This window comes from Hemitrygon akajei, chromosome 16 (genome assembly GCF_048418815.1).
Source record: "Hemitrygon akajei chromosome 16, sHemAka1.3, whole genome shotgun sequence".
NCBI lineage: Eukaryota > Metazoa > Chordata > Chondrichthyes > Myliobatiformes > Dasyatidae > Hemitrygon > Hemitrygon akajei.
In genome coordinates, this window is record NC_133139.1 from 27,889,466 (window position 1) to 27,908,866 (window position 19,401).

The 19,401-nt window shown below is 42.2% G+C and overlaps 1 protein-coding gene across 1 annotated transcript; it reads left to right on the forward strand.

The window, feature by feature from the left end:
* The first annotated feature begins 780 nt into the window (after positions 1-780).
* On the forward strand, positions 781-16,507 carry babam1 (BRISC and BRCA1 A complex member 1). Its single transcript, XM_073068530.1, has 8 exons — positions 781-1,535; positions 2,635-2,693; positions 5,151-5,271; positions 5,646-5,724; positions 6,583-6,607; positions 7,469-7,598; positions 8,728-8,814; positions 15,574-16,507. Exons 1-8 carry the CDS (start codon positions 834-836, stop codon positions 15,772-15,774), a joined length of 1,404 nt encoding a protein of 467 aa, XP_072924631.1. The 5' UTR covers positions 781-833; the 3' UTR covers positions 15,775-16,507.
* The last annotated feature ends 2,894 nt before the right edge of the window (positions 16,508-19,401 follow it).

The following is a 19,401-nucleotide window of genomic DNA, read 5'->3' on the forward strand; positions in this document are numbered from 1 at the left end:
AGGATTAATAACTTGCAGCTCCAATTATGCACTTATGCAAATAAGTATAGTCTGTATACTATAAATGAGATTGTCTAATGGTTCTGGAGTAGTGTTAACAAAATTTAAACGATGTCCAGCTCACCCTGTATATCAGTTCCAGTCCAGTAGGATACTTGTTGAAGGTAAGATGTACAGTGAGGAAGACGGAGAAGAAGATTGGAACACTGATACAGCCTTGTTTGACCCCAGTCTGTATGTGGGATATAATCAACAATGGGTTTAATTTTTTGGAATCATAGTTTACACATCATCAAATAGCAGAAATAGAACAGTGGAATTTCTAAAATTCTAACAAGGATTTCTGAAGCAGCCAAATTTAGGAGAGACTTCCACGTACAGAATAGAAGTAACAGCTACAATTAAAGATATACTTGCCCTCCCTGACCATAATTCACTACAATAAAAGTTGAGAAACAAAAAATCGTTCCCTTCTCGTAAGTAAGAAAGGAAATAAATTAGTATTTTCTGGTTATCCATGAGTTGTCATACATTGTGTTGGAATGGATGAGCGTTTTAGAAATAGATTGATTTACGGTAGTCATTTAACAAGATAGATGATAAAACAAAAACATGCTCTGGCGAAGTTTCACGCAGCATTCTGTGAGATGTAGTTTATTTCTGGTTGACTGCAATGGGAAAGAGGCATCAGGAACTACAAAATAGCGGAGCCACTGTTTCCTCTGGGATTGTAGTCTTTATTTTGATTACACAGGCGGAAACTGAAGTAGCTGGAACTACATCTCCCAGAAACCATTAAGGAAGAGTTCCGCCCTGGTGTTTGTAGTGGAGAAATGTCGGCGCCCGCTGAGGAAGGCCGAGAGGCGCCGGCCGGTTCTGAACCCGAGCCCCAGGCTTCGGGCCCGAGCGTTCAGCGGCCGAGTACCCGGTCCAACCCCGAGGGCGCAGAGGACAGACAGGATCCGCCCGGCCAGGGGGCGCAGACGGGCAGTAGAGAAGGAGATGGAGAGGCTGGGACTGAGAGCCCAGGAGTCGGGGGAAGGACCAGGGGTAGTCGGAGGAGGCAGCAGGAACAGGAGGCCCAGGCCCAAACTCAAACCCACAGTCTGCCCTCGTTCCAGACCCAGAACCAGTCTCAACCCCAGTCCCAATCTCAAAGCCAGTTCCAGCCCCAGTCCCTAACCCAAACCCAATCCCAGAGTAAATTCCAGTCCCAGCCTTCAAATCAGTCCCCCAATCCACCCCAAACCGCAAATCAAACCCAAAGTCAGTCCCAACCTACACCCCCGTGTCCAACCCAATCACTGCCCCAGTCTCAGTCTCAGTCTCAATCCCAATTTCAGCCCAAACCTCAGTCACTGCCCCAGTCTCAAAGCCAACCTCAGCTTCAAAACCAGACCCTGCCACAAGGTCAGTCTTCAGCCCTTCCCCAATCCCAGAGTCAGCCCCAATTCCAATCTCAACTGCAGTTCCAAAGTCAACCCCAGCCTGAGATTCAGATCAGGACCCCAAAGGTTAACTGCCCAGAGAAAGTGGTAAGTTCTGTTGTGGTTGCTTTAAAAAAAAGTGGTCACTTACTTTTCCTCGCCCTGCCTTTGTTGAACTAAAATATGTAATTAGGGGAAATTATTGCAGTGCATGTTGACAGAATCAGTTACTGTTGTGATGGTGGACTTCTATTTTGCAGGAAACTTTGTTATAAAGTCTGAAGAGTGTGTAATGTAGAATCAAAAGCTGGAGACATTTTAATATATGATTATCTGGAAAGCAGGGGAAGTTTTGAATGACCTTGATTGATAAATGGATTTTGGTTGTCTTGTGAGAGGGTATTAGTTAGATTTGAAATGGCCTTTTGTGTATAAAAAGAGGAAGCTAATCCACTCATTACATTATAATTGAGTTACAAGAAATAAATTAGGAATAAGGATTATGTAACTTGGGTTATTAGTACAGTATCTCTCTCTAGGTATAAAGCTGGTGTGTTGAGTGCTCAATCATTATGTGACCCAAACTACTTCCATCCTGGCTCCTAACCTAATTCTATAGATGGAAATATCCAAATTATGACTAATATTTCTCCATAATCCCAATGGGTGTTGTAGGTGGGGAGGGGGAAAAGCCAGGTTTGATGGTGAATATGATGACAGTATAGCAAACTTACAGGGAAAGGATTTAGCGCCCAAGGTCCTGTAACTGGGGTTCTGGTCATCACAGATGGCTGTTGCAAAGAAGGGTGTATACAGAGAGATGAAGGGGATACATCAGAAGGGACAATCTACGATGAGGAGATTGGGATATTTTTAAATGTATTAGGACAGTGAGAATGGAGGACTGAAGATAGCCCAAGTGAGAGTTTATCCTGGATTACTAACAAAGTTGCAGTTTATGGAGAGTGCCACTAACAAGGAAGATGGCTTCAGTGTATATTGTAGACATTATTAAGGTGTAATTTCTTTTGAGCACCAGTTTTGTGTGTCATGGTGTGATGGTCCTAGTTACATTAGAATAAGGTTTTAAGCATTACAATGTTTTGCTGAGTGAGTTAGATCTGGTTCATGGGTCAGCGATGTGTCTATCGTGTAGACTCGGACTGCAAGAAGTCTGGCTTCAAGTCTTCTCTCATTCTCTTCACAGATCATCTGCTTGGATCTTTCAGAGGAGATGTCACTACAGAAATTAGAGTCGATGAATGGGTTAGGATACTTAATGTTATTATTTTGACACTTGCCATCTATGAACATCTGCCAGAAAATTGTGCAGACTGGGGCTTTCTTTCTACAGGAAAACTGAATGCTGAAGACTTTATGAGGCTATTTAATGTGCTGATTTAGAGGAGGTACAGATAAGATAGGTCCTTAATAAGTAGAATCAGTGGAAACATTGGCCTCAGTGGTGAAAATGTACCATTTGTTCCCCCAGGGAGTAGTTGAGGGAACAAGCAGAGATGTATTTAAAATGAAACTGCTTTAAAAACAATAGAATATATTCCTAAGGTTAGGTGAGACTGAGTGAGAGGAGGCTTGTGTAGCTGAGATGGGATGAGGCAAATGTCATGTGAATCAAGTGTAGCTGCCATTCTTTTCTATGTGATTTGGAAGTCAACCTTTTAGACAAGCTTGTTCTTGTGTCCAAGTGCAGGTTGTAAGATTTGATGACTAATCGAGAATTGTAGTTTTAGCAGAATCCATGCAGAGTGAGTGGAATGGAAGTCTCGGAAGACTGCAGTGCGGGTGAGGAGGAAGAAAGAGAGGTTTTACATTGAGAGTAGGTTGAGTTGATGTTGATTGGGTTTTTAGAGTTTAGAGTGGAGCTGAGTTCCAGCCTCTGGATGTGAGGAATTTTAGTTTTGTCATAACATTTTGTTTAGTGGAGTGGCCAGAAGGGCAGGGTTTTGGATTTTATTCTGTATTGACTTTGAGAATGCAATTAGACTCTTCAAGTTTTATCCCTTTGGGATTGATCTGGCGGCAAAAGGCTGAGAGGAGAATTTAAATTTTCAGAGAACTTTAAAGATTAATATGGTCTTTATGGAGAAACTGAGGACTTATATTTCCAGGAGTTAGCAAAAAAAATACCAAAGACCACACAGATATGTCATAATTGGAAAAAGGAAAGATTAGAATGTATTTGTACAGTGAGTTGTGATGTGGAATGTGAAAGCAAGTTCAATAGCTGAATTGGATAAATAATCGATGGGGCTGTGGGTGGTTATAGCTATGGAATAGTAAAAAATTGGCAACTAATTAGGTAGTTAAAAAAATTCCAGCCATGTACAGTAGGCCAAGTGGAGACACAAGAGACAGTAGGTACAGGAATCTGGAGAATCACACAAGATTGTGGAAGAACTCGGTGGGTCAGGAAGCTTCTATGGAGGGAAATGGACAGTTGACTTCTTTGTGACACACACAAAATGCTGGAAGAACTCAGCAGGCCAGGGAGCAGTCCTGAAGAAGGGTCTCAGCCTGAAATGTCGACTGTCCTCTTTTTTTCCATAGATGCTGCCTGGCCTACTGAGTTCCTCTAGCATTTTGTGTGTGTGTGGCTTGGATTTCAAGCACCTGCAGATTTTCCCTTGTTTGTGGGTTGACATTTTGGGTTGAGACCCTTGCTATGGACTGAAAGATAGAGGGGAGATAGCTGGTTTAAAGAGATGGAGGGAAGCGGTGCAGCAAGAGCAGATGCAGGGAGGTAGATTGAAAGCAGCAGTGGAAACTGGGAGGTGACAAAAGGGAGGAAACGGGGGAGGAAGGTGGATCATGGAACGGCAGGTAGATGAGAACAATGGAGGATTGTGTGGGTGATGGGCAGATCGAGTGGCTCAAGGAAGGGGAAAAAAAGAAAGTGATGGTGGCTGATGTGAGTAGATCAGGAGGAGAGTAGTTTACTGGAAGCTGGAGAATTCAGTAGTCTTGCCATTGGGTACCTACTTAGGCAGAATATGAGGTGCTATTCCTCTGGTTTGTGTTCAGCCTCACCCTGGCAGAGGAAGATGCTGAGGACAGTCATATCAACATGGAAATAGGAAGAATAACAACTGAGAGATCCAGACATCCATGGTGGATGGAGTACAGCAGCTCAGCAAAGCTGTTATCTGGTCTATACCTGGTCTTGTCAATGTAAAAGAGACCACGTCAGGAAGGCTAGATTTAATAATTAAGGTGTGTGAATGTCTGCCTCACCTAGAAGGGCTGTTTAGAGCCCTGGATGATGGTAGGAGAGGAGGTGTAAGTGTAACATCTCTTATTGTTGAGGGGAAAGTGCTTGGGGGAAGGATGAGCAGATGAGGAACCATAGAGCGAGTGATCCATGTGGAAAGGGGTGGGGAGGGGAAGTTGTGGCTGGTGGCAGAAGTTATGAAGCTTGATGTAGTGGAGATGTAGGGTGGTGAGGTGGGAAGACCAGGGGAACTCTATCCCTCTTCTGTCTTTGGAGGGGGTAGTGGTGTGGTGGGAGGGTGAGTAGGAACAGTGGGCCAAGTGACTGTCCCATTCAATGCAAGTTTCTGTGGTACTGAATGATAGTTGGGTTGATAGTTCATTTATTGTTGAGGCTATTGAATTGACTGTGACTCAGGTATTGGGATTTGATTTTGATTAGGAACTGGGAATTGCTGAATTTAATTTTATTCTTTTGTGTTTTTTTTTACTTAGTTCCAAAACCAACGCATTAAACATTGCTCAGAAAATGATAGAAATGTTTGTCAGGACAAAGCACAAGATCGACAAGCGGCACGAGTTTGCTCTCGTGGTGGTGAATGATGAAGTCACTTGGGTAAGAACAATGTACAGTCTACAGCCGAGGTAGGAGGGAAGAAAGTGTGCTTATTTGGTATCATTCAAACCACTGGAATTACCCCGTGACTCCAAAATAGCATTGATCCTTGACTGTTAATATCAGGATCAAAAACCAAATCACTCGAGTGATTTTAGACTGTTTTTCCTGCATGCATGTTTAAAATTTGCACACTGGCCCTTGTTGGCCCAAGCCAACAGCCATTGTGTAGTGCCAGAAGTAAGCCAGTTGATGGCACTAGAATATAATTCAGTCTATGTACTAACCAAGCAGATGCTTGATTGGAAATATTGTAGCATTGATCGGAATTATTAGCTGATATGCATGTTCCATTTCTCTTTCCTTCATTCCAGCTGTCTGGCTTCACCTCTGACCCCCGGGAAGTTTGCAGCTGTCTGTATGACCTAGATACAAATGTCTGTGAATCTTTCGGTATCCTTTTCTCATGGAGGTCCATGAGTCCTGATTTGGATTGCATGTGCTGTAATGGACTGTGTTACTGTAAGATTGCAGGGCATGTTCTGTGCCTGCTGCAGGGATGTTTGGGCATGAATAAACAAGACCGAGGATGCCAGGTCCAATTTTAAGAGCTTAGTAAACTGTATTAGAAGAGGAAGTTTCATATTGTATTTCACTTGAACTGTCGAAGCTCTCCAGTAATATGATTAGAGATATGCATCTTCTAAAGTTGGCTTGAGTCAGAACTAATCGTATTTAGCTGTTTACAAAATTGGGGTTTTGTGATAGTGGCACTGCGCAGTGATAGTAAGATATGTCTGTCACTCTAATGCTGATGTAGTACTGTTAGATAGCCTGGCCCTGTACAAAACAGGATTAAGGGACTGATGGGGCAAGTTGGCCAGTTGCAACATGGAAAGTGTAGGGAAGATTTACAAAGGTGTTGTCACAGCTAGAAGGTTACAGCAAGATGAAGAAAACGAAGAGGAAATCAGCTAGTGATCTTCAAAATTGAGAAAATAGGCCTTTTGGAAACAATTTCCTCATGTGAAAGTTGAAATCAAGAACTAAGAATGACCGCTACACAGTCATCAGAAATCAACTTACGAGGCATCCTTCAGATGTCAGATGGTGAGCATGCAGGGACTGGTTGCAAAAGTCTTTGATAGAATAAAGGGCAGGCTCGATGTTTATGATAAAAGAGAAAGAAATGGTAGGTTATTGGTGACTGGGCGGAGGCTTGTGTAGAGCATAATCCCATTTGGTCTAGTGATCTCTCTGTACTGTGATACTATATAATTCTTCATTCTTTTCCTTAAAGTCTAATTCCAGATCTGGATGGGCTCTTTAACCTTGTGTAAGTAGCTCTTACTCCAGCTTTTTTAAAAAATGGGTTTAAAAATGATGCATCCAAAAAATGTATTTGAGAAAGCTCTCAGTGAGTGGGGAGCTCTAGACCAGGTTGAGTAATCTTTGAATCTGAAACATTCCTCTGTAAAATATTAAAATAAGCTTGGTAGTACTTTGCATCAGCTTGGTATGCAGTAAGCAAGTACGGTAAGTGCTGCTTCAGAGCACAGCGCTGTCTGAGGATTCACTGTAAATGTGCACAGGACATTCCATTTCTACAGTGCCTTTCGTAATCATTTGACATCAAAAGAGCTGTACAGCTAATGAGTAACTTTAACGTTTAGTCACTGTTGTGTTGTAAATGTCGCAGTGTGCATGAAAAGATCCCACAACATCAATATGATACAGACTGCAAAAAAAACTCCTTTAGTGATGCAGCTAAAAGGAATAAAGTTTGTTCCAGCACCAAATGTAGTTGCCCTGCTCCTCAATCGATGGGAGTGTGTGTTCACCTGAGAGGGAGGGCAAGGGTTTAATTAAATGTTTCACCTGAAAGTTGACACCTCTATTAGAGCTGCACACCCTTCCTTCCTGCACTGGAAGTGCCAAACTGTGTTTTTGCATTGGATTTTGGAGCAGTATTGAATCCTCAACCTGATTTTGAGCTGAGGTGCTAACCAGTGAATCACAGCTGAATGTGAATGCAATTGTGGTTCCTCATTGAATTGCGAGTGCTATACACATTCCAGACAGTAAACTGGCAGAGTCCTCCACATCTTGGGAAGGCCTTTGAATTTTTGTGACCTTTCATAACCTTGCTAGGCTGAGCTTATTACTCAGATTAATTCATTTTAGCATCTGATCCCAGACAACAGAAAATTGAATTGCCAGTGACAGAAAATGTGCAGACAATCCCGCCTCCATACATCGTACGGATGATACTAGTCTACATTCGAACACCCTGCAACCCGCAGTCAGTTTCAGTGGAGCATTTCAGCGTAAGTACCATGATTCTTTGCCTCCTGTTTGAATTTGTAACTCCTCCAATCCTTGCAATAATGGGGACAAAGATACTGCTTGCTGTGTGCATATGGGCTGCTGCCTTTGGCTACTTTGATCCATTTTAGAAAATGTTTTTGGTCAGCCACCAGAAGGAGAAATTCCTTCAAAGGATCACAACTACTTGAGCATCCTGTTCCTCAAAGGGTTTGGAGTGTGGTCAGTACACTCAAAATTGGGGTAATGGATTTTTGTAATTTAAGGTGCATTGATCAGATGAGAAATCTAAATTGAAGAAGAATGGGAAAAGGTATCCATATTTGTGATGAATTCAAATAATTCTTGGGTTGGGAAGAAAAAGGCAGAGCCTGTGGAATAACTGGGGAACATGACCAAAAACAATAGTGTATTTCTGGATTGAGAGATAAAATGGGGAAATGGAATTGGGGCATCTGGGATTTTGGAAATGAAGGGATGGTGGGGTTGAGGGTGAAAGGATTCTAGATTGTTGGGGTAAATTTTTTGTTTTGTTCAATAATCTGCAAGTTCTCAGAAGCTCATCATTCCAGAGAGGTCTGGTTTGGGCATTTGGTTTTAGAATGAGAGTGTGAGGTAGTCTCTACCTTGCGCCATTTTGGGTGGATTGCCAACTTTCTGAGGCCTATGACACTCATACTTGGTCCTGTAGTCATTCTCTTCCCACTTTCTCAATTCCTTCATGTCCCTCCAACTTCCTGCACTCTTGCATTTGTCCTCAACTGTTCCAGGGCCTGGAACAGTTTTTTTTTTCCCCAACCGATTGTCTCTAGCTCTTCATCTATACTCTTTCACATTGCTTTATCTACTTCTGCCTTAAAGCCTCTCGAGTAACTGTCAACTTAATTTCTACTTAGCTTCATTTTGCTGTTTGTATCCACTCCAGATGGATAATGGTTCACTTTATACCTCAACAGACTTACTTTCATAATTGCTCAATATTCCTCCCTAACAAATATCCATCAGTTTTTCATCTGGATTTGTTCCATCCTGTGGGGTGTAATGTGCTGAGAAAGATTATATTTCAAAGTTAATATACAGTTTTACTTGTTGCCCAGTATAATCAATGTGTTTCTACACCTCTCCCCACAGAAAATTCTGCAATCCCCTTATTTTTTCTTCGATGTGATTTATATTTACAACAGAACTGAAGAAATGGAAGAGGAGCCTGGTTCCAAGGTAGTGTTGTACTTTCTCCTACCCCCCCCCCCCCACCCTCCCAACATCTCCAATGTTTGTCTTGCTCATTTTGTCCACCTTTCTCATAAAGTGCGGTGCAGCTACTGTTGTAAAGAAAATATGGCAGATAGTTTGCACACTTGGGGGGGGGCAGCACATTTACCTATGTGGGGAGGGAGAAGTAATAAAGTGGGACAGGTATACATTGGGTCTAAAGGTAATCAATAAAAACAGTTTGTGCTACCTAATTTGCTCCATATAAATTCTTATTGATTAAGGCATAAGTTGTAAGAATGTATAAAGCGTTAGCGCACTTTATTTTGGTCACACCCATTTTGAGAAAAGCCTGTGATATTTTCTGTGTAACAGAATAATATGAGGGCACAATTCATAAATAGCAGCGATGAGATGAGTAACAAGAACTTATGTTATCAGAGGTTGTTTTATTCAGAGAATAAAGGTTTACACTACTTAGTGGTAGGGTCAGAGTTCAATGGGGTGGGGAGGAAAGCAATGGTCTTCCTCCAAAAGAATAGTTGGAATTTGTAGAGTTTGTAGAGTGCCTACGGGATGCAGTCTTGGAACAGCTTGTACGAGAGCCGACCAGGGACAAGACTATTCTGGATTTAGTGTTATGTAATGAATAGGAATTGATAAGCGATCTTGCAGTAAAGGAATCATTAGAAGGTAGTGATCATAATATGATAAGTTTTTATCTGCAATTTGAGAAGGATAAGGGCAGCTCGGAGGTGTCAGTGTTGCAGTTGAACAGGGGAAACTATGGAGCCATGAGGGAGGAGCTGGCCAAAGTTGACTGGACGGATAGCCTAGCAGAAAAGACAGTGGAACAGCAATGGCAGGTATTCTTGGGAATAATGCACAAGGTGCAAAATCAGTTCATCCCCCAGAGAAGGAAGGATTCAAAGGGGGGAAAGGGGCCACAGTGGTTGACAAAGGAAGTCAGAGATTGCATAGCATTAAAAAAAGGGAAGTATGACAGAGCTAAGGTGAGTGGGAGGACATATGATTGGGAAGTTTTTAAGGAACAACAGAACTTAACTAAAAAGACAATACGGGGAGAAAAAATGAGGTACGAACGTAAGCTAGCCAGGAATATACAGGAAGATAGCAAAAGCTTTTTTAGGTATGTGAAGAGAAAGAAGATAGTTAAGAACAATGTTGGGCCCTTGAAGAATGAATTGGGTGAAATTGTTATGGGAAACAGAGAAATGGCAGAAGAATTTAATGAGTACTTTAGATCTGTTTTCACTAAGGAAGACACAAGCAATCTCCCAGATGTATGGATGGGCCAAGGACATAGGGTAACAGAGGAAATGAAACAGATTGACATTAGGAAGGAAACGGTGATGAGAAGACTGATGGGACTGAAGGCTGACAAATCCCCAGGTCCGGATGGTCTGCATCCTAGGGTACTAAAGGAAGTGGCCCTGGAAATTGCGGATGCATTGGTAATCATTTTCCAATGTTCCTTAGATTCAGGATCAGTTCCTGAGGATTGGAGAATGGCTAATGTTATCCCACTTTTTAAGAAAGGAGGGAGGGAGAAAACAGAACTATCGACCTGTCAGCCTGACATCGGTGGTGGGGAAGATGCTAGAGTCCATTATTAAGGATGAAATAGTGGCATATCTAGATAGCAGTGATAGGATTGGGCCGAGCCAGCATGGATTTACCAAAGGTAAATCATGCTTGACTAATCTGTTGGAGTTTTTCGAGGATGTAACCAGGAAGTTAGACGGGGGAGATCCAGTGGATGTAGTGTACCTCGATTTTCAAAGGCATTTGATAAGGTCCCACATAGAAGATTGGTGGGTAAAATCAAAGCTCAGGGCATCGTGGGGAAGACATTGACATGGATAGAAAACTGGTTGGCAGATAGAAAGCAAAGGGTAGCGGTGAATGGGTGTTTCTCGGAATGGCAGGTGGTGACTAGTGGGGTGCCACAGGGCTCGGTATTGGGACCACAGCTGTTTACAATTTACGTCAACGATTTGGATGAAGGCATTGAAAATAACATCAGCAAATTTGCTGATGATACTAAGCTGGGTGGCAGTGTGACGTGATGAGGATGTTAGGAGAATTCAGGATGACTTGGATAGGCTGGATGAGTGGGCAGATACTTGGCAGATGACGTTTAATGTGAATAAGTGTGAGGTTATCCACTTTGGGAGTAAGAACAGGGAGGCAGATTATTATCTGAACGGTGTAGAGTTAGGTAAGGGAGAAATACAAAGAGATCTAGGAGTCCTTGTTCATCAGTCACTGAAGGTGAATGAGCAAGTGCAGCAGGCAGTGAAGAAGGCTAATGGAATGTTGGCCTTTATTACAAAGGGAATTGAGTACAAGAGCAAGGAAATCCTCTTGCATTTGTACAGAGCCCTGGTGAGACCACACCTGGAGTATTGTGTACAGTTTTGGTCTCCAGGGTTAAGGAAGGACATCCTGGTTGTAGAGGAAGTGCAACGTAGATTCACGAGGTTAATTCCTGGGATGTCTGGACCGTCTTACGCAGAGAAGTTAGAGAGACTGGGCTTGTACACGCTGGAATTAAGGAGATTGAGAGGGGATCTGATTGAAACATATAAGATTTTTAAGGGATTGGACAAGATAGCGGCAGGAAATATGTTCCAGATGCTGGGAGAGTCCAGTACCAGAGGGCATGGTTTGAGAATAAGGGGTAGGTCATTTAGGACAGAGTTAAGGAAGAACAACTTCTCCCAGAGAGTTGTAGGGGTCTGGAATGCACTGCCTCGGAAGGTAGTGGAGGCCAATTCTCTGGATGCTTTCAAGAAGGAGCTAGATAGGTATCTTATGGATAGGGGAATCAAGGGATATGGGGACAAGGTGGGAACCGGGTATTGATAGTAGTTGATCAGCCATGATCTCAAAATGGTGGTGCAAGCTCGAGGGGCCGAATGGTGTACTTCTGCACCTATTGTCTATTGTCTAATTCTTTGCCTGTAAGTGTGATAAGAGGCAAGTTTAAAATAAGTACCTAGATAATCATTTGTCTGGGATAGAATTGGCCTCAATAGCTACTTTTCGATGATGGGCTGTGTATATATGCAGAGATCAAGAACAACAATGGAGTAGTAGGATTAACCATTTGTACTGAATCACGCTAGTAACAGTACACAGTGGGCAATTTAGCAGTTTGGTAGTGACAAACTGGGCCCGCTGAGACAAAAAAACATGTGCACTTGAAAGCCCAGGTAAAAAAGAGAGAGCTTTCTGTGTGTAGGAGGCCCAGTCAATTCACCGCACGATCAATCGGCCACACGCGCTCTTGCCACATTCTCGCAATTGATCTGATACGGTTCACACTGAGCAATCTTGTTCAGTAAAATAAAGTACTATCATTCTGTTTAAAATCATGTATCTTTTTTCTCTACAATCTTTCTCTAGCACCTCAGATAATGAATATGTAGTTGGTGAGCTGGCTTTTCATTACCCCCTCAAGGTCTTGACTGCTTCAGATATTACAAGCAGTGTTTAACTGGATAGGTAATACAAATGCAGCAAACAGACAAAAGATCAATTTGCATCTTGGTAAGCAGATTATTCAAAACTGTCAGGAAGAGCCAGTATTTCTGTAGTGTTGCTTTAACACAACCAAAATAACTACTTTTGAATGGATGTAATATTTTTTGTTCTTCTTGGAGTAGTTGCCTTCCTGACCGGTCTGATGTTTATTAACAATCTCTAATCCCCCTCAGGTTGTGATGAGCCACAACCCTAACCCACGGCATTCCATGTTATGCGGTGCTGTTGGGATGAGTGTACTCAGCTGAAGAAGGAACAGTGACATATTTCCAAGTCAGGGTGGTATAATGTTCAAACAGGTTTGCAGGTCTGGCAAGTGAGACAGAAAACAATGAAAACGTGAATAAGTATATTAATTATTTATTTACAAACAGTGAAAATTCGACTAAGCGTCCATATTCCCCAAGTTACATACACTACCAAGCTGAATGCTCAACAAATATATGTGCATTTAACAAACATACTTAGTTAAAAGTGCACACAGAGCATACCTTCCCAATGGTCATGTGCACTGCTTGCCTTAAACAAAAGAAGAGAGAGAAGGAACCTCCCACACATGCTCTCTATATACCCAGGATATTTGAAACTGGACACCAGGCAGCTAATCAATGGGAAAAGCAGTGCAGTGTCTAAACTAACCAATCACGATGGAAACGATTTTAGACAGGCAGAATTAAGCTATGCCCCCCCACAGGAGAGGTGGTGTACGGCTTGGGAGGAAAATCTACGGGTAGCGGTGCTGTTGTGCATTTCTGAGCTTGCTCTTCTAGCTGCTGAAGTTTTGAGAGATGTCATCAAAGAAACCTCAGCAAGCCATACTTTCTAAAGTCAAAGTCAAGTTTATTTATTGAGGTACAGCGTGGAGTAGGCCCTTTGAGCCATGCCACCCAGTAACCCCCTAATCACTTGACCAATTAACCTACCAGCAGACTGTGGGAGGAAACCGGAGCACACAAAGGAAACCCATGTGGCCACGAGGAGAATGTACAAACTCCTTACAGACACCAGCGGGAATTGAACCCAAGTCGCTGGGACTGTAAAGCGTTGCGCTAACCACCACGCTACTGGACCGCCCCAATGAAAAGTGTGCAGCAGCATTGTAGGCACATAGCATCAGAAGCATCAGTCACAGGAAAAACACATGTTAAACATAGACTATATACAAGAGAGAACAAAACAAATTCCTTTTTCATTGTGGAATGTGCAGTAGTGAACTTTCACCAGAACTCTCAATGGTCAGAAATTGGGATGTTTCAAGTTGTATTAAGAGATGAGGGGGAAGAGGAGAGGATAGCTGTAGTAGGTTAGAGCTTGAGAGGATGGATGATAGGTGGCATTAAAGATTTAGTAACAGCTGATCTGTGTGAAAGAGAGGTAAATAGAAAGAGCTGAATGTTCCCTATTGTCAGAGAAATAAGAAATCACGAAATACAAAGTACTACATCTTCTGGAGCACTGGAGTGAAAGGGAAGATGGAAGTACAGGTGTCCCCCGCTTTACGAATGTTCACTTTACTCCACTTCGCTTTTACAAAAGACCTACATTAGCAACCTGTTTTCGCGTTACGAAGAGGATTTTCACTTTTAAGAAAATTTTTCCCATATAAATTAATGGTTATTCACTTTACGCTATTTCGGCTTAAGAAAGGTTTCATAGGAATGCTCTACCTTTGTAAAGGGGGGACACACCTGGTATTCAGGTCAGGCAGTATTTGTCACGAGTTTGGCTGGTGTTGGATGCTGTGAGTGGAAACGAGGCCGTGGTGGTGAAGGAAGAGTGTTGGAACCGGTAATGGAGGACATCTGGATTCTAGGCCCTCTGTTCTGTGCTCAAAGGCCAGCCATGTGGATGAGAGACAAAGAACGCCTGTGCATGTTGTGCAGTCCCAGGTTGTTGGGTCCTGGGATCAGATGTTTGTGTGAGGACGCTGAGTTGGTGTGCCCAGAGTTTGGATTCTTGTCTGACGGTTGACACCGCAGATCAAGGCCCAAAGGTCAATTGGAAGGCAAAGCCCAATGGCTGAAGCCTGGAGACTGGAGGCCTGCCCTGGAGTTGCAGGACTGTCCGTGTGTGTGGAAGGAGAAAAGAGGCTTGTTCTGCTGTTGATGTTTTGTTACTTGTTCCATTCTGTATTGTTCTGCCAAGCATTGTGGGCTTGCCATGTTGGCATCAGAATGTGTGGTGACCCCAGCACATCCTCGGGTGTGTCATTTGTTAACAGAAATGACGCATTTCACTGCATGTTTCTATCTATGTACATGTGATAAATAAATGTGAATAGGAATCTGAATCTAGAAGAGTGTACTCTGAAGTTGCAGAGGAAATGGTCTTTTAGGATGTTAAAGGAGGGGAAGGTGTGTCTGGCTGTAGGCTACATTAGTGGCAATTAGGGAATATCATTCCCTGAATGTGATGGCTAATGGGATGGAAGGTGTGGACAATTGGAATCATAGAGAGAGAGTAGCAGTACTGCAAACAGAACAGATGTGGTTGAGAGCTCTGTCAACTGTGATGGCTGAGAAGCCATAGGTAACAGATAAGTCAGAGGTCTTTGTGAAAGTCCCTCTTCTGACTTTATAGAGGGAAGGTGACTGAAGCAGCCAAAGCTACTGTGAGTAGGAAATGCAGCAGTCAAACTTCACGCAGCAAGGTCTTGCAGACAATGGAGATGCAAGCGACTGCAGGTGCTGGAATCTGGAGTGACAAACAACCTGCTGCAAAAACTCAGCGGGCTGAGCAGTATCTGTGGAGGAAATAAATTGTCATTGTTTCCACCCAAAATGTTGGCAACTCCCTTCCTCCCAAAGGTGCTGTTCAACCTGCTAAGTTCTTCCAACAGATTGTTGCCTGTAGGATCAATAGGTAATGTGCTTAAGGTTCACGTATTTTACTTAATATTGTCTATTATTAAAGGAAATTGGTTGAGAGACTAGGTAACTGTTCCCTTTCTGTCTCTGGGCAGAAGGTTCTTGTTTACAAGACCGCACATGTAATATACAGCATTCTATCTGAGTACACTGGATATTCAGCGTAATTTTCATTCTTTAAAAGCTTTGAATAGGTTCAAGTTCCTCTGGAATATTCTGACTTTGACCAGGATGATGAATGGAATAATTAAATATACATTAAAGTACTTTCTATTTTTATTCTGTTTTTAGATTCCTGAGTGATATTAAATTTTCTTTCTTCACACAGGAAGCTCATTCATTTTTCAATAACTTGGACACAAAGGGAACCAGCTACAAATATGACGTGTCACTCACTGGGCAAGCTGTGGAACTGCACAACTGCATGGCCAAGTTACTCGCACATCCACTGCAGAGGCCAATCCAGGTCCACGCAGTTTATAGTCTTCTGGAGGATGAAGATTCAGTGGAAGTGGAAGCGACTGTCTGATGGAAGGATGTTTCTGGGAGAAGTAAAATTCTTTCTCAATTGTCTCAGTCTCTTCATCTCTATTTCTCCTTTTACACAGAGTCTGTCTTTCTCTCTTGTTCTTATGCTCATGCCCTACAGCAAATGACTACCATCTCAATCCATGTCTTTGAAGTTCTACACCTGCTGCCTTGTCCTATAGCTCCGGTCTAGTTTAGCTCTGACTGTAAAATGGAGAATATAGGATCCTGTTCAGCATTTTGAAATGAGCACAATCTTGCATGGTGGCAAACTATTAAGTTTTTGTGGTTGTTAGAAAACGAGGGCTGTATCTCCAACTCTTGCACCATGTGGTATTGAAGATCAACTGCATTGCTTTAAGACCAGACATATGGGATCTCACTTGCCTCTTCCATTCAGCACTAGCAATTCCATGTTGCTTTTGAAGAACAGGTTCTTCTGTCATTCAAAGCACAAGATCAATTTACGTTCCTGCCTAATTTGTTACTTGTTTGTTCCTTTGGTGTTACTGTGCCTAATGGCTGCTGTATGTCAGTCTTTGCACTTCATGTCAATTCATGAGAATTCAAAAGCATTCAGTGCTTTCAAATGCATAACATATTATGTAAATACAACTCTTAAACCCCAGTCAGCAACACTGGCAAGAGAATTCTTTAATGAAAGCTTGTATTGAAGCAAAACATTTTTGCTGATTTTTTGTTTGCTTTAAAATAAATAAAACTACTTAAAGAAATTTCTGTATTTTTTAATATTGGGGATTTCTAGATCGTACAGCACAGAAATAGGATGCTTGAATTACCTAGTCCCTGCTACTTCCGAAAGAAATAGGTGTAGGTCACATGGACCCTTAACTGATTTAACCTGCCTGATCTCTGTATTCTCTGTTTCACTCTGTTGCTGTTATATATGTTTCCAGGGAGCTTCCTGCTGCCCCTCTTCATCTCAGATCAATTGGCATGTCCTGTTTGAAAACTTCTCATCCATCTTGCTGATGATTTGTTTGCTCAATCATAACCACTGTCAACGTTGATCATGGGTACAACACAGAAACAGAGGATCAGTTTAACCTCCTCTGTTAAACTCTCATTTTTTTATTGCACAAATCCTACTCTAATTCATTTAATTTTCCTCAGCTATGCCCCCAACCTGTTCTGTGTATATACCATTCACGTACACACTAGGGCCTATTTGCTACAGCCAATTAATCTACCAATCTGCATATTTGGGACGCAGAAGCAAACTGGACCATCGGCAGTAAGCCCATGCTGGGCCGGAACCTGGGTAGCTGAAACCATGAGGCAACAGATCTACTTGGCCTGTAAATTGAGGTTTGAGAGAAGGTGTAATGTTGAAAGGGATTGTAGTGCTAAGATGGGGGCAAAGCAACAGTGGAATGGGAAGATTTTTTTTGTTGAGAAAATCTAGCTTCTGTTTAGAATACTTAGGGGACACTAGGAATCAGGAAGTTCAGACAAAACGCCACCAGGCCAGCTCCCAAAATCAGAAACAGAAGGAAAGCACAATGAATTTCACAATATATGTCAGTGATCCTAGTTCACATTGTGAAGCACCCTAAGATTTCTCTATTCTGAGGTACCAAATTAGTTTTAAACTACTTCAGGTTTTTCTTTGCCTTCACCGTGAATCAGCGTAAGATGGTGCTCAGTCTATGAACATGAATGCTACTTGCAATTTGAAATGAGTTTCTCTATTTGCCTTGTATAATCTTAGCCTTGGCTCAGTGTGGTATTTTCAACAATACATTACCCTGTTGCCTAACAAAGCCTGAGACTCCCGTGTAGCCCTGTCAGAGCTCTCATCTTTTGGAGCTTACGTTAAATTAAGGTCCTGTTATAGATTGTTAAAACACTCCAGGGTAGAAGAACAGAGAGCATTCTACCAAAGCTAATTAGCTCTCAAGAACATCACTAAAAGTGTGTCATTCTGATTATTTATTACTTGTAGTATGGATTTGGTGCAGAACACTTTTGCAGGAAGAGATGTGTTTAAAATCAAAATATTAAGGAGTGTGGAATGAGCTGCCAGATGACGTGGTAAATGCAGGCTCACTTTTAACATTTAAGAAAAATTTGGACAGGTTAATGGATGAGAGGGGTATGGAGGGATATGGGCCAGGTGCAGGTCAACGGGACTAGGCAGAAAAATGGTTTGGCACAGCCAAGAAGGACCAAAAGGCCTGTTTCTGTGCTGTAATGTTTTATGGTTCTAATTTGGCATGATAGAATGGGGAAATCTTGGGGTCTTTCATAACGTGAGCATCTTGTGTTTCCCTCATGTTTCTGATACTGGATCTGGACCGGTGACAGGTCTCCAAATTTCCCAATGCCCAGTGTCCCAAAGTATTCCGAACAGAAGCAGGACTTCCTGAACCAAACTTACCATTCTTCCCATCCCAACACACTACCTTGCTCTAATGTACGATTCCACATGGAGTCCAGCTGCAGAGTAACAGCTTCTTGTTCCCCTGTAGTGGCATTGGGTTTTCTTCTGGTGAAATCTGTGGTGTGTTAGATGATGCAGATGAATGGTCTCGAAAGAGGGGAGTAATGTCCAGGTAAATTTTGTTTTTTGGAGGGAAAAATGTTTTAGGTGCTTTCTCGTGCCTGTAGGCATCTTATTTTTAATCATTAAAATGTTAGACATGTTGATTAAATTTATTTCTAAAGGCTTGAGAATATCAGTCATTGATAATTGTTCCTCTGTTTTATCAGCTGGTACATCTGGGCCAACCATCAGAACATTTCTGGGAGTGGGGCAGTGCATTGCGCAAGAATTCACTGATCAGGAGCCAGCTTTAAGAACCTGCCATTTGCTGATTTAAGTAATAGAGAGATGGAATACGTACCTTTAATTGATGCAGACCGCATGTGGCTGCGGCTGGTATATTGTTCAGCATTGCTGAGGACAAACTGTTGGCTTTGCCGATACTTTAATGACTATATGTTCTGTGGAATTTTCACAGATTATGAGAGATGTTAAATAAAAAGGACATTTTCGTTAGTACTTGGAGATGGGTTGGCCATCTGTAATTTACTCCAGAAGTAGTATTTTGACAGCTGAAATCGTTGATAATTCCTCCCTCTCTGCTACCCTATGGTTGCTGTTTAAGTCGCTGACTTCCTCCAGCAGATTGTTCCTTTAGATGCCAGCATCTGCAGACTCGTATCTCTAATTTCAGAATGCTCTACCTGCCACATCCTGTGAATGGTTACTTTATTACTCAGACGTTTTCAGTCAAACATCTTTCCCTTACAATCCTGCACTGTCTGCCCTCCCTATGGGTCTGGGAAAATCCAGGATGGCTTTATAACTTTTACTTCCCATGCAAAAAAAAAAAGCATTATGAAGAGGCAGTGCGAATTATAAATAGCTTTATGAGTTTCAATGCCCAGGGATAATCTTAAGAGTTGCAGATACAAAGCCTGGAGCAGCTGGAACAGTCTCACAGTCTCAGCACCGTGGAGAGAGGAGTAAATGTAGTGGAACAGCAAGCAAAATTGGCCTAATCCATAGTTATTTAGGTTTATTAATATGTGAGATTTAATAGTTGCAAAAAATGCTTAATAGAATGTTTGCCTTTACAGGTCAAAGATCAAGATATTCAGT